Genomic DNA, 24838 nt, shown 5'->3' with positions numbered 1-24838 from the left:
CCCTTAGTGTGGGTTTGGGGTTGCGAAGAGCAGGACGGGTGCTGCGGCTCGTCCCGCGTGCAAGGTCAGGTTTTGCTGTGCGGAGGAGGCTTGGCTGCTGGGTGCGTGGGGAAAAGAAAAGCCAGCTTGGTGCACGCTCACCCGTCGTCCCTACAGTGTGCTGTGCTCCTCAGCACCTTCCCTTTGGCCCTCCTGGGGGTGTCGGACCCCAAAACCCCCCTACACCCAGGCTGCCCACCCCCTGCTGCAGCAGAGCTCGCTCACTGCGCGCATCCCGCAAGCACCCCAAGGCACCGCGCTCCTCGGCGTCCCGGGGGCTGCCACATGCTGTCCCCCCTCCTCTCCAGAGGGTCAGCTGCCGGTGGGTGCCCCCGGGGGCTCTCAGCCAGGCCGGGGGGAGCCGTTTCCTCGGGGTCTCTGTGCCCAGCAGCAGCTGTCACCGTCCCCACGACGCGCTGGAGGCAGCTGGGGCTGTAACCGGATGAGCGACCGCAGCAGGAGCGAAAACTTGCTGCATGTGGGAATTTCCCGTTTTGCTTCGAGTTCCTGCCCTCCCTGGAAACCTCGGTGAGGAGGGGGACGTTGGCAGCGGGGAGGGGGAAATTTGTCCTTGGCCAGCAGGGCTCTGGGAGCCGGCGAAGCCGCCGCGTGCTGCTGCTCCCGGCACCGGCACCCGCGCGCGTCCCCGTTCACACCTCGCCGCCGCCATTTCCCCGTGTCAGCCCCGCATCTGAGCGTGGAAAGAAAAAGCCATTTAATGCAGACAAAGGTTGTATGAAAATATAATTCTGCTTTTGTTAGCAGCCATCAAACTCTAAAAAGCGTCGCTTTTGTTTTCTTGTAACATTGTGAAAACCTCGTGTCGGATCGAGAGCTGGGGCCCTCTCGACTAATCGCCTCTCCTTTGTGTTTTTAGATTATAGGGGCAATTAGTGTTGTCAAAACCTCTGGCAATTCTCTTTGCTCTTGACAGGGTGTCAGTCCGCTGGGCGAGAAATGGAAGGTGTTATAACTCTCCGGTAATTAGGATGCCTCCGATTTGAAAATGCCAGCAAACGTGTACGAGAGGCCGCGCGGTGCCGGGGGGCGGGGAGGCAGCCCGGATGGGGGGGATGCGGATGAGCAATTAATTAGGGGCTCTCATTCCGAGCACGTTGCCAGCTGATGAATTGGCAAAGGGAAATTAGCAGGATGCTTAGCTCCCGGTGAGCGGGCACGGACCTCGAGCACGCTCGCCGTGCCGGTGCCACCGCGTGGGCTGCCGTCCCCGCCGGCATCCCTCCTGGCCAGATGTTCGCCGAGCGCTGCGCACAGCTGTCTGCCGGCACCTGGCCACCCTCAGCGCTTGTGCACGGAGATGGAGCACCCGACCAGCAGCTCCTTGCTTGTTTTGCAGTGGGGATTTGCCGTGGATTGGGCTTCTCCAGCCGGCATCGGTGCTGCTGCAGCCGGCGTTGGCGGTGCTGCAGCCGACGGGTTTTGCAGCTCCGTGCTGGGGATGCTCCTGGTTTTATAATTATTGTGATGGGATAGTTTGGTTGATCCCTTTTCTGGAAACAGGAGTAGGGGTTGCTGTGTGGAAGGGGGAGCCTGCTTTAGGGTGGCCAACGTCCCCGAAGGGGGATTGGGGCAGCGGTGAACTTCGTGCCCGCAGGCATCCCCATCGCCGCCACCCAGGCTGGTTTCGCCGAGGGCGCCCCAGCAGCAGCCCTGGGTGTGAACAGGCAGCAATTAATAAATAACTCGGGCACGGCAGCGGCTGGGGGGGCTCGCCGGTGACAAATGGGCCTCGGCCCGCTCGCCTCCCTCCAGCAAAATGCCTGAGTAAACAGATAAGCCGCTGCAATCTCCCTTGAAGGTCAGCGCGCTGTGGTGTGGCCGGGCGCCTGCCACGGGGTGCTGCAGGGGGGAGGCAGGTCGGGAGCAGGGGACTTTGGGCATCGCTCGGGAGCCCTGGGGCTGCAGGGTCCTGGGCTCTGCTTTGGGCTTTGCTGGCTGAGCTGGAGCTGGTGGCTTTATTTCTCTGTCTCTTGGTGCCCGACGTGTTGGGACCCTCGAGCGGAGGGATGAGACGCCTTGCGCTTGGTTTGCACGGGGGAGCCAGGCTGCTTTCCTACAAGAAGCAGCATCCAGGGAGCATTACGCGCTGACAACAGGGCCATAACCCTTCCTACAGCCTGAGGAAAGGGATCGGGGGTGGTTTCTGGCCGCCGGGATCACGGGGGCTGCGTAAGGGAGGCCGTGCGGCTGCGCTGAGGAAGGCGGCGTTGCCCCACCTGGGCAGGACCTGCTCGCGGCCGGCCTGGGATCCATCACCGACACCTTCCCCGCGTCGTCGCGGGGGCGTGCGCCCGCGTTAGGCTAACCAAAAGGCAGGGGCTGGCAGGTTTTCTGAGCCCTCTCTATGCTTGGCACGGTAATGAGGTGAGTTACTGGTGTCAGCTGGAGGTAAAAGCTTTGATGTGCCTGCGGAGAACCTGGTCACCTCTTCCTCTGCTTTGCAAAGCTATTTGGGTGAGCGGTGACCTGCCCTGCTTCCCACGGAGGTTCTCCTCCCAAGACCCCAAGGGAAGGAGCCCGGTCCCAGCTCTCGAGGGCTTTTTGTGCCCTCACAGGAGGGGAAGGGGCTGGGGTTGGGGTTGGGAACTCATGTGCCACTGGGTGCTCTCAATGCCCGATTCCTGTGGCGGTAAAGCAAGCATCTCCGTGCCATCATCACCTCCTCATCGCATCCCCTGTGGTGGCCTTGGCGTGCCTGGATGGGGAAGGCATGGTGGGAGCGGGTCAATCAGGTGGCAGAGGGTTTGGGGACGGGAGGCGTTTGGGGAAGGCTTTCAGAGCTGGAATGGGGAGCCCGGCAGGGTGATGCCACCCCGAGCTCCCCAGGAGGTGACGCATCTCTCCTCTCCGCAGGTCCCCGTGTCCGTGGCCATGATGTCCCCGCAGATGATCACCCCGCAGCAGATGCAGCAGATCCTCTCCCCGCCCCAGCTCCAGGCCCTCCTGCAGCAGCAGCAGGCGATAATGCTGCAGCAGGTAACGCTGCTCCCACCCCGGCTGGGCATCGCCCGGGTCCTCCCAAAACATTTCTCTTCCCCTTGAGTGCTGGAGCTCAGCCGGCACAGGCAGAGGGTCCGGGCCCCTTCCTCCCGGAGCTCCCGTGTTCCCTCTGTGTTTCCTTGGGGATCCCCAGGGTGTCCAGCACCAAGGGTTGAAGGAGATGTGCATGCTGATGGTGCACAGCCGGATGAAATTCGGGATTTCAGAGCACACAAAGGGGCCAGTTTGGGGCTGGCCGGTTCCTGGGGAGGGCTGGGAGTTGGGGTGGATGCTGGAGAACTCCCCGCGGGTCAGGATCCAGACCTGGGTTTGCCTCTCACGGCGTTCCCCAGCGCCCTGCGTCAAAGGAGCGGGGAGGGAAGCAAAGGGAGGCCAGGAAAAAAAAAAAACAACCCCAACCTCCGAAACAAAGCAGGGCTGCTTGGGTAAACACCTCCCGCTGGCGGGAGAGAGGGAAGGAGAAATCCCACAAGCATCCTCCACACCCTTCCTCCTGCCTCCAGTACCTGTTTACTCCAAACAGGCTGATAAGGACTCAAGGTTGGCCCCAGGGAAAGAACAAAGGGTAAACACTACCCTGGGTGGGTCCTTCTCCGAGCCTCTTTGGAGCCGGATAAAGAAACACGTTTGACTGCAAATTAAACAACCCAGGCCGGAATAGCTCGCATTCTCCACCAGCAGAAAACCAAACATCACACCTCTCACCCCTGACCCAATGTTCCCGCAGCCTCGCTCGACCATGTTGCAGAGCCCCGGCTTTGATTGGCTTTCGGGTAAACACCGAGCCTTTCCAAACCTGTTCGCCGACAGAAAAAGCAAAGTTGCTGCTGTCAGCGCTGTCAGCCCCAAGCTGATAAAGGCTTCCCGGCATCCAAAGGGGCATTCCTGAGCCGCCGCCGTCGCCCCTGCGCGGGGCGAGGGCCGCCCGCCTGCGCTGACCTCCCCGTGCCTCCGGCCCCTCCTGCGCGCAGCAAATCCATCAGCAGGAGTTTATTTTGGGGCCGGGGCAAGAGCATCCCCCGTGATAATGGGGACTGGGACCCTCCCTGCTGGCTTGTTGTGGGATGTGGTCCTGTTTTCCCGGCTCAGAAGATGGGGTGCTGCCAGGACGTGGGGTGTCTGCGCTGTGCGAGCCAGGGCCGGGTGCCCCAAGGTCCCCCCAGTGCCCGCAGAGCCTGCAGAGGGGATGGGGCAACGTCTGTGCTGCTGCTTGGGGGGGGTGCACCAGGCAAAGCAGGGGAAGTGCCCACCGGGAGCTCCCCCAGTTCTGCAGCACTTTCTATGGGGTGTTTGGGGCATCTCTCCCTAAAAAAAATTGCTGCAAAGGAGCTGCTCGCCTCCTCGTCTCTGCCCTGTCAGATAAACCACCCCAGAGCAGCTGGAAAATCCCCGGGGTGCACGTTCCTCATTTCAGCTCGGGCTTGGGACCCTCTCAGTGGGTGACGGACAAGGTGGAGGCTCCCAAACCGGTGGCACCAGGCAGGGTAAAACGCACGGCAGGTTGGGGATTGCTGCTCTTTGGGGGATTTTATTTGCTGTGGGGATCTGAAGCGCTTGGGAGGCTCTTGGAGTGGGCTCCCAGGTTTTGGGATGGCCTCGGAGAGGTGCTTTTCCTCTGAACTCAAAGCCAGGAGCTGATGGGAGGTGGTGTAGCTCCTAGCACAGGGCTTGAAGCAAAGCCCCGGGAGCTGGTGGGAATGGGGTGACGCCAGGAATGGGGTGGCACCGGGAATGGGGTGGCACCGGGCATGGGAAGCTGAGCCGGTGTTCCTGCTGCTGATCCGTCCCGCTCTCTCTCCTCCCTCTCTCCCTCCCAGTTGCAGGAATACTACAAGAAGCAACAGGAGCAGCTTCACCTGCAGCTATTGACACAACAGCAAGCTGGAAAGCAGCAGCCCAAAGAGGTGAGCTCACGCAGATGGGTGCTGGGCCCAGCCTCCGGCTGCCATCAGATCTGGCTGCGAATAAAAGGGGGACCAGCAGCAAAACAACGAGGCGTGTGTGGATCCTGGCAGCCAGCTGGGAGCCGACAGGGGATGTCCAAGGGGACGTGGGGCACGGTATCGTCCCCCCGGGACACAGGAGGGCCCCCCAAATGCTCCTTGCGGGGTGAGGGCAGAGCGGGCTCTCGGCACGGCTTGGGTCGGGCGGCGCAGTCCTGATTTAACCAGCGCGACAGCACCCTGGCAGGTAGGCAGGCAGGGCTGGTCAGGTAGGAACCCAAAACAAGGCTTTTCGTGCCAGGAAAGGCGGTTCTGACGAAGCCAAGGCACTGTGTGAAATCGCAGCGTTTCCAGCAGAGAGGTTTTCTGGAGGGAGAGGCTCAGGCGGGGGCTGGCGGCAGCGCGCAGCGAGCGGTCGGCAGCGCTGTGCCGTGCTGGGCCCTTGGCTGGGGAGGGAATTTGAGGATATGGGAGCGTTTATGCTACTGGGATCACATCAATCAATATAATAATTCCATTCCCACAACAGGGTTTACCGTCCCTTCCCGTAGTAACACACTCAGAGCACTCTTCCCCTGGGCCCACTTTTGGGGATGCGCTAGCACGGCGGTTTGGGGTCAGCCCTGACCAGCAGCAGTCAGACATCACCTCTCTTTTTTTTTCCCTTCCCAAACCCCCAGATATTTTCACCCCTCTCCTCCCCGATCAGTGCACGTGGTGCTGTGCCTCCAGCATCACTGTGGGGCCATCCCTCGGCTCCTTCCTTGCCCCCTGGTGCAGGGGGACGTGGACCCGAGCTGCTCAGCCCCTGTCTCTAGCTCAGCATCGGCGTGTGATGGTGCTGGGGCTGTGTGTTGCAACCTCATCTCCTGGAAAACCTCCCCGATTTAAGCGAATTGCATTAAAAAAAAGAAAATCCCAGTTGGCTTTGAGGAAGAAAGCGCCGAACCCCGCGCACGACTTCAGGCTGCAGCTTGCCTTTGGGCAGCTGCAGAAGGGCTCGAGAGCGGAGCGCACGCGTCGGCATGGGGCGAGCGGGGAGCTCGAGCGCCTCAGGGTCGTGCTGGCGCCCACTCGAGCCTTCAATAGGCTTTGACCCGGGCTTTCATTGCGGGCTGTTGCCATATTTACGCAGTGTGTGCGGGGTCAGGCTTTATCGGAGCCATCTCCAGGAGCTGGAGGAGCTGCTTGCGCTCCAGGAACGGGGGAGGCATAAATCTGGGCTTCCTCAAGGACTTCCCTCTTGGCCGGGGCGATGTTAGATTGCAGCAACTGGCTAGGAGGTAATTAAGCTCCTCCAAAGGGCTCGCTGAGCGGGCTCCCGGTTTGAAAAGCACGTGTTTGGATGAAACGGTACAGAGGAAGCAAGAAATTTATCTGCTGAGAAAGTGTCGGAGTGGGCTGGGGGGTAGAAGGGGCACGACGGGGTGCTGCTGAAGGGGTGCGCGTTCGGCTCCCCGCACCCTGGACAAACAGCTAGGGGTCCCCAGGGTGCCTGCCATGGCATCTCCCCTCCCCAGAAACCCAGGCAAAGAGGCAAAGCATCCTCCAGACAGCTCCAAATTGCTCGCGAGAGGAGAGTGCAGTGCGGAAAGCAGCCCTGGCCCCAAGCAGGGAGCTCTCCCTGGCTCTGGGCAGGCGGATCGGCCCCGGGGGGGCTGCGGCGAGCCCCGTAAAGCGGGGTCAGCTTCCCCCTTGCGGGTTCGCCCGGCTGCTATTAATAAAGCCTGCATCTGGCAGCAGCGCGCGCCTGCTGGGAGCGGCGATGCCGTCGCTTCCCCCGACGGCGCAGGGGATCGCTGGCGTGTCTGGGATGCCGCCGCAGAGCCGCTCTTGGCCGGCATCAGCTCCTTCATGGAAATCCACGGCGGTATTTAATTACAGGCCGCCGCGAGGTTTGTAAACCAGGCGCGCTCTGCTTTCTCTCTTCTGATTTCGAGGGCTCGCCTCGGTGTGACTGGAAGCCGGCGGCTCGGCTCGGAGCGCTGCGGGGGGAGCAGCAGGTGGGCACGGCGTTGTGCCGCGCGCCGGGAGCCGGTGGCAGCCTCTGGCGGAGCAGCAGCTCAGATCTCCCCGGCAGGAGCCCCCGCGGGGAAAGGGGGGAGCAGGAAAAGCAGGAGAGCAGAGGATGGAAGCGTGTCGGGAAGCGCCTGTCGGCAGCATCCTGGCTGGGGGGTTGCAGGGGGGTGCTCGGTGTGTGCGTGTGGTGGGAGCTGTGCCACACCAGGGACGCTCGGGGCGAGCAGGGCAACAGGCTGGGACATCAGGGGGACCGATCTGTGCGTCCCACCAGGACGGGGCACAGCTGTGGCACGTCCCAGCCACCCCATAGCCTTTTACCACATCGCTTCGTAAGGGTGAAGGCGCAGCCCCGGCAGCATCCCGGGTGCCGGGGGGGGCGAGGAGCTGCATCGTAGCGCTGGGACGGCTCCGTGCTGTCCCTTAACCTCATGGCAGAGGGCTGCCGAGCAGCTGCCCTCCCGCTTTTCCCTTTTTTCTCCCCAAGCCCAGCTTGCTTCCAGCAGAACCGGGTGCAGGCACCCACCTCTCCCCGCTGCTGCCAGCTGCGCGGGGTCCCTGCGTGCTCCCAGGGGAGGGGGCTGCCCCTCTCCACCCCAGCTCCAGCAGCGCCCCCCGAGTCCGGCGGGGCCGGGGAGGGGGGCGGCGGGGGGCTGCCTGCCGCCTGACCTCGGCGTCAGCTTAATGAACTGCTCCTGTCAGTCCCCAGTGTCACGCCGAAAGTCCTCTTGATGTGCTCATAAATCAAAGTGACGGCGCCTCTTGCCCCGGTAGCTGCACCCACTCAGCTGCATCTAATGTAAACGGAGCACGGGGAAAAAAAAACAGGCCCGGAGCGCCCACCCCACGCTGGGGGGGTCGCTGGCATCAGGGGGGGACACTTTGGGGCCAAAGGCCCTAAGGAGGAGCCATCCTAATGAGGATGGGTAACTGCTTTCTGTGTGTTTTGGGGTTTTTATCCGCTAAGCTCCACGGCTCGCCGCTTCTCCCTGCCCTGCACCCTGACCCCCAGCTGCTGGGGGGCCCCCCCAGGAGGGCTGGGGGAGAGGAGCCAGCAGTGTCAGGCTCAGCATCCGTCAGGGAAACCGGGCTTGCGGGGTGGAATTCAGGCTCTGCCTTCTCCAGAGCAAACCTGTGACCTCGCTGCTTGGCTTTTTGTCCAGTTTTTGAGCCAGGATCTAGGATGCTCCCGTGCGTGGCGGTGGCTGTTTGGGCAGGATTTGGCCCTCAGGCTCAAGCTGTTATAACACAGCCAGGCTCGGGGCTTTACTCGTGGTCAAACTGCAAGCCTTGATGCCAGGGCTTGCCCTGTAGCCCTTCGGGCAGGTGAACAGGGTCTGCTCCTGCACCCCCACGTGGCTGAAGCACCCACGGTCCTCAGGGACCCCTTGCTGTCGGGTGCCTTGGACGGGTCCCCTCCATCCCCAGCATGCTCGGCGGGTTTGAGCCCATCATTTTTTTGTCCCCACCGTGTCACAGATCCTCCTTGGGGACTGGCAGAGCAGCTCCCGCAGAGAGCAGTGGGCTCTAATGTGGGTGAACCCCAATTTTCCCACCCCCGGAGCTCCCTGCTGAGCTCCCGGGCTCATATTCCCACTCCGGTCCTTGTGCTCATGGTCTTGCAGAGCTGCAAGGATGCACACCTGGATTTAAAGCCGTGCAAAGGCGCAGAACCACACGTGGGTCCCCCCACGGCCCCGGGGTGCTGTGGCTCCACCAGCAGCCGCCACAGCTTGCGGACACCGCGTCAGGGAGCCCCACGGGCAGGCAGTGTGCCCCGGGGGTCCTAATGACTTCATCCATCCCGATTTCCCCTTGCTTTCAGCCGGGAAGTGCTGTGAATGAGGCAGTGTTCGGGGAGCCCGGGCTTGCCCAGGGCCGCTGGGGAGGGTGGTGGCAGAGTGGGATGAGAGGAGGAAGAGCTCCGGCTCCGGTTTGCAGCGAGGGCAGGGCTTGCTGGGGCACATGTGTGTGTGTCCGTCCTGGGGACACACGTGTGTGTGTCCGTCCTGGGACACGCAGCTCTGGCCCTGCTTCCTTCCCCATATCACTTGTGGCCCTACAGGGCCACGGTCTCCGGGCATCCTCCCGGCTCCTCATCACTCGGGCTTTTGCAGGGTTTTCTTTTCTCTGAGCAGAACTGGCTTGGATCTGTGTGCCTCCATCTTCAGAGGTGCACGGCTGGGGGGAGAACGGAGAGGAGCTGGTCCTGGAAATGGCTTCTTGGGGGTGGCTGCAGGGCAGGGAGGTTGGGGCATCCCTTGGAGGCTCAGAAACCAGATTTCAACGCTCTGTGCCCCACTGAGGACTCGCAGTAGTGCCTGACATCATGACCCACAGGAGATTTGCAGGGCAGTGCCTGGAGCCTGTCCTTGCTCCATTTCAGAGCTGAGGCCGAGCATCAGCAGTGTCTGTAGGGTGCGGGGACCAGGGCTGTGCCTGGTGGCTGGGCTCAGGGATCATTGCACCCAGCGGGAACAGGCTGGGGGTGCCACGGGACCCCCATGCACCGGGCAGGGGACTCAGGGCCTGAATCCCACGACGCTCAGACCCAGCCAGGAGCCGGAAAAAATGACATCTGGCTGGGGAGAGCTGCGTGAATGGGGATAAGGGCAGCACGTTGGCACGGGGGCTTTGATTTCCGAGCAGGGCCCCATCCTGCTCGCCCCTCCCGGGCTCCCATGGAGATGCAGGGCAGGGCTGGAGCTGGGGGAGGTCAGCGCGCTGCTGCCAGCCCGGCTCCTCGCAACCTGCAAACAACGTCTGAGCAAACAGAGGGGTTCAAGGGGTTACCGAGCCGCCTGCCCCGCTAATGAGGCCGGCCAAGCCCGGGGCAGCTCCCCTCTCGTGGCCGTCTCGGATTAGCAGCTGCCTTTCCCCATCCCTAATTGAATTCTCTCCCCTTCAGTTAATTCTCATGGATTTCTCGGTGCCTCCCCAGAGACCCGTCCTGCCTAACAAGTTTAGGGCTGGTTATGCCGGGCAGAGCACGGCTGGCTCCCCCCGGGAGGGTGGGAGAGCCCCCCCGGGATGCTCGGGGCCGTGCCCCCCATGTGTGGGGACAGTGGGGCTGGCGCCCATGGGCCGGGAGCGCTGGGGGCCTGCTCCCCTGCGGCGCCTGTTTTGTGCCTCCCTCCCCCAAACAGGGGCTCGTAATAATCATTTTGGGTAAATAGGGATTGTTTCCGTGCTTGAAGAAGGGCGTTGTACATCCGGGTAGCGTTAGGATGCATTTTGGGAGCTGGAGCCCCCCTCTCGTTCAGCGATGCCCTGTGGCCGAGCCCCGGTGTGCGGGCACCGTGCATCTCGCGAGCGGAGCCGGGTCTCGGCGCGCTGAGCAAACACCCAGCTCCGCTCACTCCCTCTCTTTTCAATGCCCTTTTTTTTTTTTTTTTCCCTTTTCCTTTTCTTCCCCTCCTCTTCCGATAGATCAAAGCCTCTGCCTGCCTTGGCCGCGAGCTGAGCGCGGGCAGGATGATGGAGGCGCGCGGCCGCGGCGCACACCGCCGGCACAGGCAGCCCGTGCAGCCGTGCCCCTTGCTCCCCGCCAGGCCCCCCCTGCAGTGCCGGCCCTAACGGGGTTTTCTTTTCCTCCCTTTTGTCTCCCAGCAGCCGTTAGGGAATAAGCAGCTGGCGTTCCAGCAGCAGCTCCTGCAGATGCAGCAGCTCCAGCAGCAGCACCTGTTAAACCTGCAGCGCCAGGGGCTGGTGAGCCTCCCGCCCGGCCAGGGCACCGTGCCCCTGCAGACCCTTCCCCAAGGTAAGGCACGGGGCTGGGGGGCACCGGGGGACGCCCCCACGGCTGCAGCTTTTCCCCCAAAAAGCGGCGAGGGGTGGTTGCAGCAGCAAGGCCGGGAGCGGTGCCGAGGAGCGGTGCTGGCTTTGTTGCTTCTCCTAACCCAAAAGTTTGGGGTTTGAGGGTGGTGACGGCTCCTCGGCGGGGCTGGGGGGGTCCCATCGGGTCCTGAGCGAGCCCAGCACGTGGGTGCTCCCATCCTCTGTCCCCTGCCGCTGATGGCCCTGTTTTCTCCTGTTCTCCTCCCCAAGCCGTGTGCCCCTCGGACCTCCAGCAGCTCTGGAAGGAGGTCACGGCCGCCCAGCCCGTCGAGGACAGCATTAAACAAGAGGGGCTCGACCTCACCACCAACACCTCCAACTCTACCTCGTTTTCGGCCGCCAAGGTCTCGCCTCCCATTTCCCACCACCCTCTGCCCAATGGGCAGAGCACCATGCACACGCCGAGAAGGGACAGGTAGAGCCAAGCTCCGGCCCCTCAGGCTTTCCCCCCCCCCAGAGCCATCCCCGGGGAGGCTGCAGGGCCTCACGGTGCCTGGGGAAGGTCTCGAGGGCTGGCCCCATGCATGGAAATCCCTGAGCCCCCCCAGCTTCCCCTCCTGACGGGGCTCTTCCCTCTTTTGGGGCTCTTCCCTCTTTTTTTGCAGCTCTTCCCATGAAGAGACCCCCGGCTCTCACCCGCTCTACGGCCACGGAGAGTGCAAGTGGCCCGGCTGCGAAACCCTCTGTGAGGACTTGGGACAGTTTGTCAAGTAAGTGCTGCCATTTTTTGGGGGTGAGAAAGGGACAGTCAAGCTCACAGGGTCGTCCCCAGGCACCCCAGCACGGGGGGAGGCCCTAAAAATAGGTGCGGACCCCCAGGCCTGCATGTCCAAAAGGGAGAAAAACCCGTGTAAAAAGGGGAGAACATGCCAGGCCTCGATGCTGGAGGAGAAAAGACCCCAGCAGGAGGCGAGGGGGGCTGGCGGCTCCCTCCTGGGGCGCAGAGCATGGGGAGGAAGAGGAAGGGAGGAAGCAGATGGCAGCGCGGCAGCCGCTGACACCGCTCGTGGGCTCCGCCGCTGACTGATTAACTCGGCTGTCGAAGAGCCCTCTGCCAGCGTCAGGGTCAAACAAATTGTTTTCACGCTTCGTCAGAGGTTTACTTAATTAGTTCATTTGCAATTAGATCTCTTTGTAGCTGGGATTTTTAGCAAAGACATCAGAAGGAAGTGACGGGCCCGCTGCTTTCCCCCCTCCTCTCCGCTGTCTGCTCCACGTGCTGCCGAGGCGAGAGGCACAGGGCAGGCCCCAGGCTCTGCCTCGGCCACGTTTTGGGTTTTTGGGAAAAACGTTTTGGGTTTTTGGGTCTCGGGCACGGCAGAGGCAGCTCGGACCGCGGCAGCCTCCTTGTTCCCAGGGACAGAGCCAGGGCAGAGCCCTCTAAGGAGGAAGAGGAGGAGGAGGAGGTGTGAAGGCAGCAGGGGGAGGCTGAAGGAGGTGTGAAGGAGGCCAGGGGCAGCTCGGCGTTGCCTGGTGGCTGTGGAGTGAGTTTGTGAGCCAGGTTCACGTGGGCTCCTTCCTCTGACTCACCGGGTAAACCTCGATAAGGCAGCGCCGTGGCTCTCGGGGCATGTTTGTGCGGGGCAGATGAGTAACCTCCGGTTTGGAAATTTGGAGACCGGCGGTGGGGCTGCCGGGGGTGTCCAGGGCTGGGTGGCGGTGCCAGCAGAGCCCTGCCGTGCCCCTGGGGGCCTGAGGGTGCCTGCACCCTGCCTGCAAAGCTTCCTGCCCCCCGAAACGCAGCCGGTGCTTGTGCGCCGAGCCGAGGCTGGAGGACAAACTTCCCCGCAGGCAGCCTGCCCTGGAAGCACTCGTGAGGTGTTTCTGCCCCCTCTCTGCGAATGCGAGCGTGTGTCTGGGTGTGGGACAGGCAGGCAGAAAGCTCCAGCTCCAAAGGCTCAGCACGGCCGCAGCGAGGAGCTCGCCTTGAGCCAAGGGACCTGGCGCTGGGTGGCCTCCACGGCACGGCGGATTGGCAGCTCGGGGAAAGAGAGCACGTCCTTGGAGCTCTGATTTATTAAAACCTGTGGATATCCATTGGAGATGTCTCCGTTCCTGCACATCCAAGGCTCTGGGGGTGGTTTTCTGCTTGGACAAATGGCCGTGCCTCGGGCCTGCAGTGTAGGAAGGCAGGAGCGAGCGCTGCGGAGCACCGCGGGCTTGGCAGCTGGGCCCGGTTACCTAACTTGTTTCTGCAAGTTGGGGCTGGAAGCCTCTTGCAAACAGCCCGGTGAGCCTCCCGCTGCTGTCTTCCACATCCAAAACGAGGGGCGATGCTCTTTGGGCACCTTTTCCAGGGGATGTCACGGCAAAATTGTCTTGGTCTTGGTCTTGCTTGGGAGTGGAGAGCATCAGGAGGGGCCCGGCTGCCTCCGGCTGCTACCAGGAGAAGGAAGGGGTGACAAAGACCAAACATCCCCGCGTTTAATAAACACGAATTGCACGGTAAACATAAGGCACTGAAGTGGTAGGATGAGGAGCAACCTGGAAATGTCACCTCCTGCCTTCGGGGCTTTCCTTCGAGGGCGTAAACAAGTCTCCATAATGCTGCCTTTGTGCTGGAAACCTGCTCCTCAGGTCCCGTGGGTGCTGCTGGCTGCCTCCTGCCAGCAGCAGGGCTTCTCGAGGAGTTTCAAGCTCCCAAAGACCTCGGGTGCTGGCCCCAGGTCGGCGGGGCTGCCGTGGGCATTGCTCACCTCTGAACCTCCTCTCGAAGGCGAGCTGTGCCCGCAGCAGCCCCAAAATAAGGAGGTGGGGAGGAGGCACGCTGGGGTGCCTCCGTGCCTCAGTTTCCCTCCTGCTTGTCAGTTTTTAGGCCATCCCCAGCACGGGCAGTAGCTCGTGGGTGTGCGGGGAAGGGGAAGGCATCCCCGGGCGTTGCTGCGGGGCGGTTTGCAGGTCGGGGCTGATCCCAGGTGCGGCCGCAGCGTGATGTGGGGGGAAGGCACATTTGTGGCCCGCGCAGGCGTAAAACCCCTGTGTTCTCCTCCCCAGACACCTCAACACAGAACACGCACTCGATGACCGAAGCACAGCCCAGTGTCGAGTTCAGATGCAAGTGGTACAGCAGCTGGAAATCCAGGTGGGTGCTGCCGGAGCCTCCAGGGCCGGGTCTTTAAAGGCAATCTCTGTGTGCCAGGTCTTGGCTGCTCTCTGCAGGAGGGGAGCAGCCAGGTCAGGGCCCTCTAGCAAGGCAAGCAGCCAGCCCTGGTGTCACAGGGCTCATTTTAAGCATCCTTCCCAAACAGGGACATTGCCCTGGCTGGTCCCATGATGGTCTTGGTGGGCATCAAGGCACGGAGCCCTTCAAACTGCTCCCCCCTCAATACCAGCATCCCTGCACGATTATATTGGTGGTGGAGGAAGGGACGAGCCAGCCCTCCTGCCCAAAGCACCCCAGATTCCTTCCGGGGGTACAGGGAGATGCCGAAGTCCTATAAGCCACGTCCTCCTTGTTTGTGGTGCTGGTGCATGCTGCAGGATGAGCGCCCGTGCCCCCAGCCCTGTGCCTGCCTCCCTGCCAGAGCCAGGGGGCTGCTGGAAATCAGGCCGCTTGCTGAGGTGCCTGAGCGTGGTCTTTGGAGCCTGACTTTGGGGTGCTATTTCTGGAAAAAGCAGTTCTTGAAATAGCGCTTCCCCCACCACCTCCGGCTCCCCAAAGTGCCGTGCGTAATTCACTTAATAGAGATGGGAGGAGACAGAATGGGAGGAAACTGAGGTTTCAGAGGTTTTTCATCGTGAGGCTTGGAAGCTGTGAAAGATGCTGGAGGGCTGGACAGGGCTCTGCACGTTGTCCCTGCCTCGGGTGGCTCACGAAGCCCCCGCTGGCGTGGGGGGATTAAAAGGGGGGGGCACACACATGGACCGGTGTTCTTGCTTCTCTCCTGGCTGCCCCTGCCCTGTCTGGGCTCCTGTATTTGAGGGCAGCCACAGGGCTCGGAGCAGTTTGTGCCCATCAGAGTGGGCACGACGTGGGCTGTGAAGCTTGGGGGGGACACGCAGCAAAGCCCCCAGCCCCCTCCTCCCCCTTGCCAGGGGGGCTGCAGAGCCGCCTGCGCGGTGCCGTGCGCTCGCATCCTCTTCCCCAGCACTCGCTGAAGCACGAGGTTGAAAGCAATTACTGGGGCTTAAAGAGGGGAGGGAAAAAAAAAAAAATACCTGAAGGGCTCGCAGAAAGCTGCGCAGAGGAGAGAGAGGAGAACCTGCCACCAGAGCTACCAATTATAAAGTTTTCAGCGCGGAGCTCCCGCTGTGTCGGCGGAGGGCGTCTGCATCACGAGGGGCGAGCTGTCAGCTCTAATGAGCACTGCGACAGCGCGAAGGCATCAGAGCTGCTCCAAACTTGCAGCAAACTCTGCTCCGGCTCCTGCCTTTAACCCCTTCCTCGCCCGGCCACGATGCCTTGGCTGGGGGGGTGCAGGGGGGTGCGGGTTTGAGGGGGCGCAGCGGGAAGGGGAGGTGACGGGAAGGGAGCGGGTGTCAGGTCCCATCGGCTCGGCCAAGCTCAAAATCCCTCCTGGTGCCACGGCGAATATTTCAGCCTTCCCCGCGCCGTGGGGAGAGTAAACAGGCGGGGGGGGGACACACACAATTAAAGCGATGTCGCCCGTCCGGGTGGATGGATGGATGGATGGACGGATGGACGGGGGGATGGATGGATGGGTGGGCACGCAGGGTGCTCAACAGGAGGCTGCAGGGACCCAAGGGAACGGAGGGGGCACCTGTCCTGCCCCCCCAGCTGGCACGAGGGATGGCAGGGACGAGAGCACCTGGGGAGGACAGGGAGGGACAGACAGACAGACAGGACGGGGATGTGCTGACGGATCACACTGCAATGGCTCCGTTTCACAACAGATTTTTCATCCGGCTGCACACGCGGAGTTGGAGCAGCAGCGGCCCCCCCACACACACACCCCCACGGCACAGGAGCTCCCCGCTGGGGGCTTGGAGGGGGGCTCAGCATCAGGCAGGAGGTGGCAGGGGGGGCTCTGGTGGCTCACAGCCATGTGCAGGGACACTGGAGGATGCTGCCTGCCCAAAGCAGGGCTTGGGGGCTTGGGCAGGCTAGGGGGGCACCCCCAGGGCCCCTCCCGGCACCGCCTAACCACCTCCCTCTGCTGCTTGCCTCCCTCAGCTGGCAAAGGAGAGCGAGCGCCTCCAAGCAATGATGGCTCACCTTCACATGAGACCTTCAGAGCCAAAGCCTTTCAGCCAACCTGTAAGCCTGCGTTCCCCTCCCTGTGCCCGTGTCCCCCCCTATATCTCCCCCCACGGCTGCCCCTTCGTCTGAGGTCGCATTGTGTCCCTGTCCTGTGGCTGTGTCCCCATCCCGCATCTGTGTCCCCATCCCACGGCTGTGTCCCCAAACCATGATTGCATCCAAATCCCGTGGCTTCATCCCCATCCCACAGCTGTGTCTCCATCCTACGGCTGCATCCCTGTCCCATGGCTTCATCCCCATCCCGTGGCCGTGTCCCCATCCCGTGGTTGCATCCCCATCCCACGGCTGCATCCCTGTCCCACAGCTGTGTCCCCATCCCGTGGTTTCATCCCCATCCCACAGCTGTGTCTCCATCCTACGGCTGCATCCCTGTCCCATGGCTTCATCCCCATCCCGTGGCCGTGTCCCCATCCCGTGGTTGCATCCCCATCCCACAGCTCCGTCCCCATCCCTCAGTTGTGTCACACCCCCACCAAGCCACCCTGCTCTGCGTTGTGAGCCCGCTCCTGGCACACGGGGGGGCTCCCGCAGCCCACCCCTGCCTGCCCCGTGCCGGTGCCCAGCCGCTCTCCCCTCCCGCAGCTGAACCTGGTCTCGAGTGCCACCCTCTCCAAGAGCACTTCGGACACGTTCCCCGACGGTTTACCTCATCCCCCCACCTCCGCCACGGCGCCCATCACCCCGCTGCGGCAGGGCCCCTCCGTCATCAGCTCTTCCACTTTACACAACGTGGGGCCCATCCGCAGGAGGAACTCGGAGAAGTTCTGCACCCCGATATCCTCAGGTGAGCATCGTGACGGGGCCGCGGGGACCAGCACCCTCCCCGGGGCAGCCCCCGGGTCCGATAGCGGGGCCCTTCACCCTTCCCGTGTCCCCTTGTTGTCCTCCCCCCGCAGAGCTTGCACAGAATCACGAGTTTTACAAAAACGCCGACGTCCGGCCGCCCTTCACGTACGCCTCGCTCATCCGGCAGGTGAGTGCTTCCCTGCGCCGTGTTGGTTCAGCTCCTGGTCCTAAAACCTTGCCGTGGGCAAGCTGCCCTCTCCCTGCCTTCTTGGTACGGGGGGAGCCGAGAGCTGTCCCCAGGGAACCCCCCCCGAACCCCAATTCCTGCCCCTTGGCACGCTCGGGCTGTGCGAGTGATGCTCTCATCTCCCCTCTGCGGTTCCCCAGGCCATCCTGGAGACCCCCGACAGGCAGCTAACGTTGAATGAAATCTACAACTGGTTCACGCGGATGTTCGCCTACTTCAGGAGGAACACGGCCACCTGGAAGGTGAGCGCAGCCCCGCTCGGGCACAGGGCTCACACATCCCTGCGCGGGGTGGCCGGGTCCCCCGCGCTGCCTGCTGTACCCGTTTCTGCAGGGACAACCCTGTGCTCAAGGACTGGTTCGTTGCACAGCTCTGAAATCATGTAGAAAATTATTTTACGGAGAAATTCAAGCGTTTTTGCACCCCGAAATCCATCCCCGGACTCCGGGGAGGCTTGGTCCGTGTGGTGGGATCCGTCCCAGCCCGCGAAGGGCCGCGCTGTAGGAAGCAGCGGCTTTTTGCAGGTTAAGGAGCTGGGAGGGAGCAGAGCCAGCACGTCTCAGCGCCAGGAGAAGGGTAGAGAGAGAAGAGCGAGGCACTCGAAATAGCAAATAAGGTTAATGATAACCCGGGGGCTGGCGTCGCGCAGGAAACGGCAGCTGGCGAAAGGCAGCGGCCGGGGCTCGGGGACAGGGACGCGGGTGCTCATCCGTGGTGCTGAGCGAGGGGTGGGTGGGATGGGACCGGCAGCAGGACCCCAGCGGGTGCCTTTCCCCCCTGAAGCTTCAGCTGCCCCGTCCCGGTTTTTGGGGCCGTATGGAGCAGGGAGGGAGCCGGAGGGGCCCCTTGGCCCCATTGCCCCTCTTGAAGGACCCACGGGGCGCTGGAGGGTGCGGGCACCCCTCAGCATCCCGGGGCAGGGTGCTGGGGGCGGTTTGGGCACTGAGGCGTGGTGCAACCACTCTGGGTTGGTGCACGTGGATCGTGCAGCTTGCTGGTTATTTAGAAATCACCGAATTGGAGAAAAGTGAAAAAAACGTGTTGCAGATGAAAGGGGTTATTGGGAGAAGAGGAGTTATTGCCCCGACCAGGGAGATTTATTTATTGTCTCCTGCGGCACTGCTCAGGGTAACACGAAGCAAAGCGACTAAAACTTAGATAATTAAAAAAAAAAAGTAGAGCAAATGGAGTTGAGGAGGAGGAATTGGGCATTCTGGAGCCCAGGGTCCCCGTGCGTTGCTCCTGAAGAGCAGAGCTGACGGGAGCAGGAGCGTGGGTCTCGGCGGCAAAGTTGGGGTGAAAAAGGAGCGTTTTGGCTCCAAAGGCCGCCGGCTCGCCCAGCTCACCCCGAGCACCTCGGCGGCCGCTGCCGGTCCTCGCCGAGCCCCGTGGCAGCCTGGAGTCCCCCTCACGGCGCGCAGGCAGCACTGCAAGCCGAGCCGAGCTGCAGGAGCTGCACCGTGTCCCTGCCGTGCACGGGGTCCTGCAACCCCCCCCGAGTCCCTGCAGCCGCCCCCGGTTTGGGGACAGGACGGGAAGGGCTGGGGACAGTGTGTGGGGCCGGTAGGATATGTCCCGTTGCCCCCAGGACAGTGTCTGGCCGTGGGGCAGAGCAGGGACCCACGGGTCCCTCTGGTGCAGCCCTGTCCTTGCTTCGTGCCTCGGTTTCCCCATCTCTGCCGTGAAATAACGCTGGCTGAGGACGCCTTTTTCCTTCCCTTTTAATAAGTAAAAGGAATAAGTTTAGGGTTTTTTTATTTCTTCGCGGCACCCTGCGTTACCCAGACCGCAAGGGCCGAGCTGGTCTCCGAGAGGGGCTGCCCCCATCCCGTGTGTTTCCCTTTTTGCTTTGTTTTTTCCTGTTCCGCCACCAGAAGGGACGGCAGGGGATTCAGAAAGGCCCGGGGCTGGCCGATTCCCCTCGCAACTTTCTGTGCCCAAGGCCAGGTTCCTTTTGAAGGAGGGGGATGCGCAGGAAAAAACATATTTCCTCTCCCCAGAAAATCCCCATTTCGGCTCCTCCCTCGTCTCCTACCTTCGCTGCCCCCCGGGATGAGGCAGGGTATGGGGGGGGGGACCCCGTCCCTACAGTGGGGGGGGTCCTGGGGGGATGCCCAGCGCTGCGGGGCTGGGGGAACGGGGCCGGGGGCATAAAGCAAACATCATTAGAGAAGGCAAAGATGAGAAGCAAACAGAGCAGCCGAGCCTGGCGCTAAACAAACACCCTGAGAAAATACAAAAGCCACGGGAAAACCAGGCAGGAGCACCCCCACACCCCCCTCCCCCCGTGTCACCTGCCCGGGGTGTCCTGAGCTTCGGTGGCACTTTGGTGACATCCGCTGCCTGCCGGTGCCACCTGCGGTGTCCCCTGGGCCACGGGGGGGCTGCTGCTGTGGTCTGGGGGCCACCACTGCTGCAGGGGACAGACAGGGAGGGTGTAATTTCTCAACCCCCCGGGTGCCAGCAGTGATTTCGTCTCCACCTCTGCCCTTGCAGACTGGGACCCGACGATGCCTCGGTGGCGCTGGGGTTTCCGGGGGCGGGGGACAGAGGAGGGGACATCGGCGCTGCCTTTAATCAGCTTTGTTTGGACGGGGAGCCCCCTGCGTGCACAGGAAGGAGGAAGGGGACCGTGGGGCAGGATCCGGCCCCAGCGGGGGGAGGAAGTCCTGTGTTTGCTCGCCCCGGGATGGGGGTTGAAGGGCAGCGGCCAGATCCTGGCCCCGGCGCTGGGATCTGGGGGTCTGCGGCAGGGTGGGGGCACAGGGACGGGACACGGCTGCAGGTGGGGGGGCTGGGTGCTGAGTCCTCACCTCGGCTCCGGCCCGAAAGCGTTTTTTTTGGGGTTCCCTTTGGGATTTCCAGCTCCATCCGTTTGTCTCGGGGTGACGGCAGCTTGAGGAGGAGAGCTGCCCCGATGCAGGGCACGGCCTGAACCCGGGGAGAGCAGCGGTGGCAGCAGGATGGGACCGGGGGACCTGGCTCTGCCCCACACCGAGCATCCCCCGGGGGGCCGGGCTGGCTGCTGGCCGCAGCACGGTGGCACGGCCGGGGCCACCGGTGGCCACCGCGACCACGGGGGACACAGAGTCAGTGGACAGAAGGATGGAGGACTAGGGAAGGAGCCGAGCTTTGTTTTTGTCCTTAAATGAGAAAGAAAAAGGGGGGACAGTGCAATCGGGTGAGTTTCCGGGAACTCGACCACATCCCAGCACGGGGGGGTTCGGTCCTGGTGGCTCCTCTCGCCTTGTTGTGTTGGCCGGCTCCTTTGTTTATACAGCCCCCGTCCGACCTTTTAAATTGCTGTTAATGTTTTAGCGTAACGAATTAGTCTCTCATCACGAATCAGGACTCGAAATAAAAAAAAAAAAAGAAAGAAAGAAAAAAAAAAAAACCCTCCGAGGCCAACTTCCTGAAATTGGGGTCATTCTCATTTGCAAGGCAGAGAATCTGAGAACCTTAATGCAAGGAAATTTATTCAAAGGCAGAGCCCCGGCGTGATTAGGCCCTTTGTAATTATAGCTCGGAGAGATTCCACTCCAGCCTCCTGCCTCCCTCATGGATTAGCAAGTGAGTCGGAAAAATACACAGGATTTAATTAGAGGCAAATTAAAATTGGTAATGAAATAGGGGCAGTAGCAAATGGCAGGGAGTTGGAAGGGGAAAAGGGAGCTGGTATCTCTCGGGGCTGCGCTGTCTGCCTACGTGTGCGTCTCTTTATTTTACATTTAGAAATGTAAAGATGGTCGACGTAAAGAAGAAAGGGCGGGAAAGGACCAAAAAAAAAAAAAAGGGAGGGTGGGGGGAAAAGAAAAGAAAGGAGAAGATCAACCGGCTTCGCTCAGCATCTCCAAGCGAGCTGCAGCAGAGATGGTGGCCGTGCCCCGGGGTCCTTGCTGCCATGACGTGTCCCTTGTCCTTGTCCCTTGTCCCATCTTCCTCGGTGCCCGGCGTCTGGTCAGGGCTAACAAAACGGGGCCGTGGCTCGTGTTTGGCTCAGGACCTCGACTCCTAAAACCCTCTGGGTGCTCACAGGACGAGAAAGTGTTGGCAGCAGCCCCAGGTGGCTTTGCAGAGCATTTGGCTGTCGCCAAGTTGCAGGTGGCCGTGGTGGCACCCGCAGGGGCTGGGGGAGGAAGAGGAGGAGGTGGCGGGGTGTGGGCGGCGGGGCACAGGCCGTGCTGCGAGCTCTGACACCTCCTGCACCCGCAGAACGCCGTCCGCCACAACCTGAGCCTGCACAAGTGCTTCGTGCGCGTGGAGAACGTCAAGGGAGCCGTCTGGACCGTCGACGAGCACGAGTACCAAAAGCGAAGGCCACCAAAGATGACGGGGTGGGTGTGGTTGTGGGTCCCCCCCGGCGGGGCAGAGCTCGTGCCCCCCTCTGCTGCCGAGCCGGCACGTCTCGGGGCCAGGAGCGCTCAGACGGGCATCGGTCCGCTTTCTGTCTTTTGCAGGAGTCCGACTTTAGTCAAAAACATGATTTCAGGACTCGGGTACGGAGCACTTAATGCAAGTTACCAGGTGAGGATGCTCTGCCTCGTCCCATCCCCGGGAGCACGCAGCCAGCTGTGCCCCACTAGCAATTGCACCCCATTTGCCCATCTCGGTTGCAAAAAAAACTGTTACCCTGGTCCCATCCTGGCAGAAATACCGGAGCACTAAGCCTCTGCCGCTCCATAGCAATCCCATTTCGGGCGATTTACCCCTTTGCCCCCGTTTGCCCCTTGCCCGGGCCGCTCCTCGAGCCGCTTTCTGTTGCAGGCTGCGCTGGCGGAGAGCAGCTTCCCTCTGCTGAACAGCCCCACCATGATCAACACCAGCTCCGCCAGCGGGATGCTGCACGTGGGCCACGACGACGTGAGCAGCACGGTGGAGCAGGTCAACAGCAACGGCAGCAACAGCCCGCGCCTGTCCCCGCAGCAGTACAGGTCCGCCGGGGCGCTGGGGGGACGAGGGACACTCATGTCCCCGCTGGGTGCCAGGGGATGAAGGGTTTGGGGTTGAAGCGTGGTGGTGGCGCGGGGTTGGGGGGTTTGGGAGCTGCTCGTTGCCTCCTGTGGTTTGTGTCCCCCCCGGCAAGGGGCAGCACGGGGTCCCTGATGGTGGGGGACCGAGAGGCTGTGGCCAGCAGGAGCCTGTCCCCGAGGCTGAAGGCTTTCAGCCCCCGCTCTCCTCCCTCCCAGCAGCCACCCAGTGCACGTGAAGGAAGAACCAGCCGAGGCCGAGGACGACAGCAGGCCCGTCTCGCTCCTGGCCACCACCAACCAGAATGTGACGATCGCCGACGACAGGGACCTGGAGGAGGAGCTGCCGGTGGAAGACTTGTCCTAAGGACCCCTTCCTCCCGCCCGAGGGGCGAGCGCGTCCCACCCTGTCCCTCCTGGAGACACAAAGCCACGGCTCCCACCTCCCCAAGGTGACCTCCGGCGCCGACCCGTTTCTTCAAGGCACTTCCACAAAGCAAAAGGGTTTCCAAAAGGGTTTCCTCGGGGCAAGCTGTCGCTGCCGGCGCGTCCCTCCCACTCCCCGCTGCCCCGGCGGCTGACAGGTCCCCGGCGCGGGGGACGTGCAGCGAAAACGAGAAACAAAGACCCCAGAGGTGAACTTTGTCTCCCTTCCTCCCTTGGTTAGTAACTGGCGAACGAGGATGGTAGGTTGTTTCTGTCCGAAATTGTCCCTCCTTCCCTCCCCGCGGTCCGAGGAAGGCTCCTCCATCCCCTGGCCCCGTGGCGCGTGGCGGGGGCTGACATGACGCAGCTCCAGGACGTCCCCTGCGCACCCCGTGTGCCACCCTCTGCCATCAAGCACCCCAAGGAGGCCGGAGCCCGCTCTCGAGCCTCCTTCCCCGGCGGGTTTTGCACTAGGAGGACCCGTGGACCCTCCCCCTCCAGCCAGCTTTGGGGGAAGAATCCGCAGAAACGGGGCCGAGCCCCCTGCCGCAGCTTTACGCCGCCGTCCTGCGCCTTGCATTGGGAAGGCCGAGGAGCAGCGTCGGTGGGACCCTGCGTGTGCCACCTGGCTCGTGTCACCCCGTGGTCACCACCGCCAGGCCACCAACCCCTGCGTGCCGTCCTACCCGAGCCCTCCGGTCCCCAGCAGCACCGGGGGCTGGTGGCATCCTGATGGCGACGACTGTCCCCGGCCGGGCAGCAAGGACAAAACTCCGGCTCCTCCTCGGTGCTGGGTGCAGCGGGCGGCTCGCCCAGCCCAAACCACGCTGCGAAAGGCTGAGATGGTCTCAAGAGCGAGTTCGGCTTCAGGGAATGGCTCCCGCACCCTCCTTGCGCCCGGTGCCTCCTCGGAAGCCGTGCCGGGTTCTCCGGGGGGGGCTGTGGTCCTGCAGGACCCCCACGGAGGAGGCTGGCGTGCAGAATCCAGCTGGGAAGCCCCAGCTGGAGCTCGGTCCGGGTGCCCCGTGGGTCCTGGTGCCCCATGGGTCCTGGGGCGATGCGCACCGTGGGTGAGATGGGTGCTCAGCGCTGTGCCCGCAGGAGCCCGGGCTCTCCCCGTTCCTTCATTTCGCCCCTTTCCGTTCTCCTTTTGTGCGTGTCGAGCGTCTGCGTCCCGGTGGGAAGATACCAAAAGATGTCCAGAGCCAGAAGGGCCGTAGTTCAGGTGACCAGATGGTGTTGATGCCAAAAAGAAATGTTAATAATAACGACAACGACACAACCAAACACCCCTCTTCTCCCTGCTCTTTCTTTCTCTGGTGGCGATGGGGGTACCCGGGGCCGGGCTGTGCCCCCCCCAGGGCCTCGTGCTGGCCTTGGGGACCAGCACCCCCCCTCTCCGCCTGGGGGGTGCTCGGCCGGGCTACGGGCTGTGTTTTGGAGAGGGACGTGACTGTCGGTGCCACCTGGCTCCAGTATTTCTGTAGGGTCAGACTGTTTTCCTCTGCTGTGGGGCATAAAAGTGCACGGCAGCAAGCAGGGGGTGGGAGCTGCAGCCCCCAGAGCGGTCCTGGTTCCCCCCCCCCCAAGTCTTTTTGCTCCCTCTCTGCCTGCAAACCTCAGAGCAGGCAGAGCCGGGGCTGCGCGGGGCATCCCGGTAGCGTGGTGTGGGGACGCGCTCTGGCACTGGGGGGCCAGGTCCTTGCCCCCCTGCAGGTTCTGGGGGGGGGAGCCTGGTGCCCCAGGAGCTGCGGTTTGGGTTGGAAATGGGGCGCGCAGCTGTGGGTGCTGGGCAGGGGGCCCTCGGCACAGCAGCAGGAGGGAGGGCCAGGACCAGCAAGGAGGGGGGAGCGCTTGTTTGCCCCCCCCGCGTCACCTCCGTGATGTTCCCAAGGTGCTAAGTGACCCTGCAGCGTGCGCCCCTGGGGTGCACCCCTAATTGGGATCACCCCGACCTCTCCTCTCTGCCCGCTGCAGCCTCAGCACCGGGTGGCTGCAGAGATGGGGGGGGTTCCCCCGTGACCCCCCCACACACCACCCAGGGGATGCTGAGACCCACGGGCTCACCCCGCTGGGGACCGCTACGGGGGGTCCCCAGCATCCCCCTCCACTGCTTCCTTTGCCCGGCACCAAATTCCTTAAAAAACGAGACGAAACAAACAAAAAAGCTGCAAAACCTCTCTCCAGCTCGCCGTGCCGTGCCGTGCCGTGCCGTGCCGGCCTTCGCTAGGTGTCTCCACTCTCCCCCTGTTTCTCCCTGCGCCAGCAGCCCCGCTCGCTCCATCGCCGCTGCCAAAATCGCAGGCGCACAACCCAAATTTCAGCCTCCCTG

General features: G+C 62.7%; 1 protein-coding gene across 19 annotated transcripts in view; it reads left to right on the top strand.

Annotated features, from left to right (window-relative positions):
- Window positions 1-23793, top strand: part of FOXP4 (forkhead box P4) — a 59271-nt gene extending 35478 nt beyond the window's left edge. For 8 of the 19 annotated variants that reach the window (XM_040535587.1, XM_040535599.1, XM_040535586.1 and 5 more), the window contains 14 exons: window positions 2914-3036; window positions 4878-4964; window positions 10632-10782; window positions 11070-11274; window positions 11465-11569; window positions 13854-13941; window positions 15994-16077; window positions 16663-16864; window positions 16977-17053; window positions 17254-17355; window positions 21326-21447; window positions 21571-21637; window positions 21878-22044; window positions 22300-23793. In XM_040535587.1, coding sequence (XP_040391521.1) covers window positions 2914-3036; window positions 4878-4964; window positions 10632-10782; window positions 11070-11274; window positions 11465-11569; window positions 13854-13941; window positions 15994-16077; window positions 16663-16864; window positions 16977-17053; window positions 17254-17355; window positions 21326-21447; window positions 21571-21637; window positions 21878-22044; window positions 22300-22447 — 1728 coding nt within the window. In that variant the 3' untranslated portion in view covers window positions 22448-23793. The remainder of the gene's footprint in view (window positions 1-2913; window positions 3037-4877; window positions 4965-10631; window positions 10783-11069; window positions 11275-11464; window positions 11570-13853; window positions 13942-15993; window positions 16078-16662; window positions 16865-16976; window positions 17054-17253; window positions 17356-21325; window positions 21448-21570; window positions 21638-21877; window positions 22045-22299) is intronic. The other 11 variants (XM_040535604.1, XM_040535590.1, XM_040535592.1 and 8 more) reach the window with 3 other exon arrangements.
- The last annotated feature ends 1045 nt before the right edge of the window (window positions 23794-24838 follow it).

Source organism: Cygnus olor, chromosome 24 (assembly GCF_009769625.2).
Source record: "Cygnus olor isolate bCygOlo1 chromosome 24, bCygOlo1.pri.v2, whole genome shotgun sequence".
Taxonomy (NCBI): Eukaryota; Metazoa; Chordata; class Aves; order Anseriformes; family Anatidae; genus Cygnus; species Cygnus olor.
Note: the sequence above shows the minus strand (reverse complement) of the source record. Positions and strands in the feature narration are given on the sequence as shown.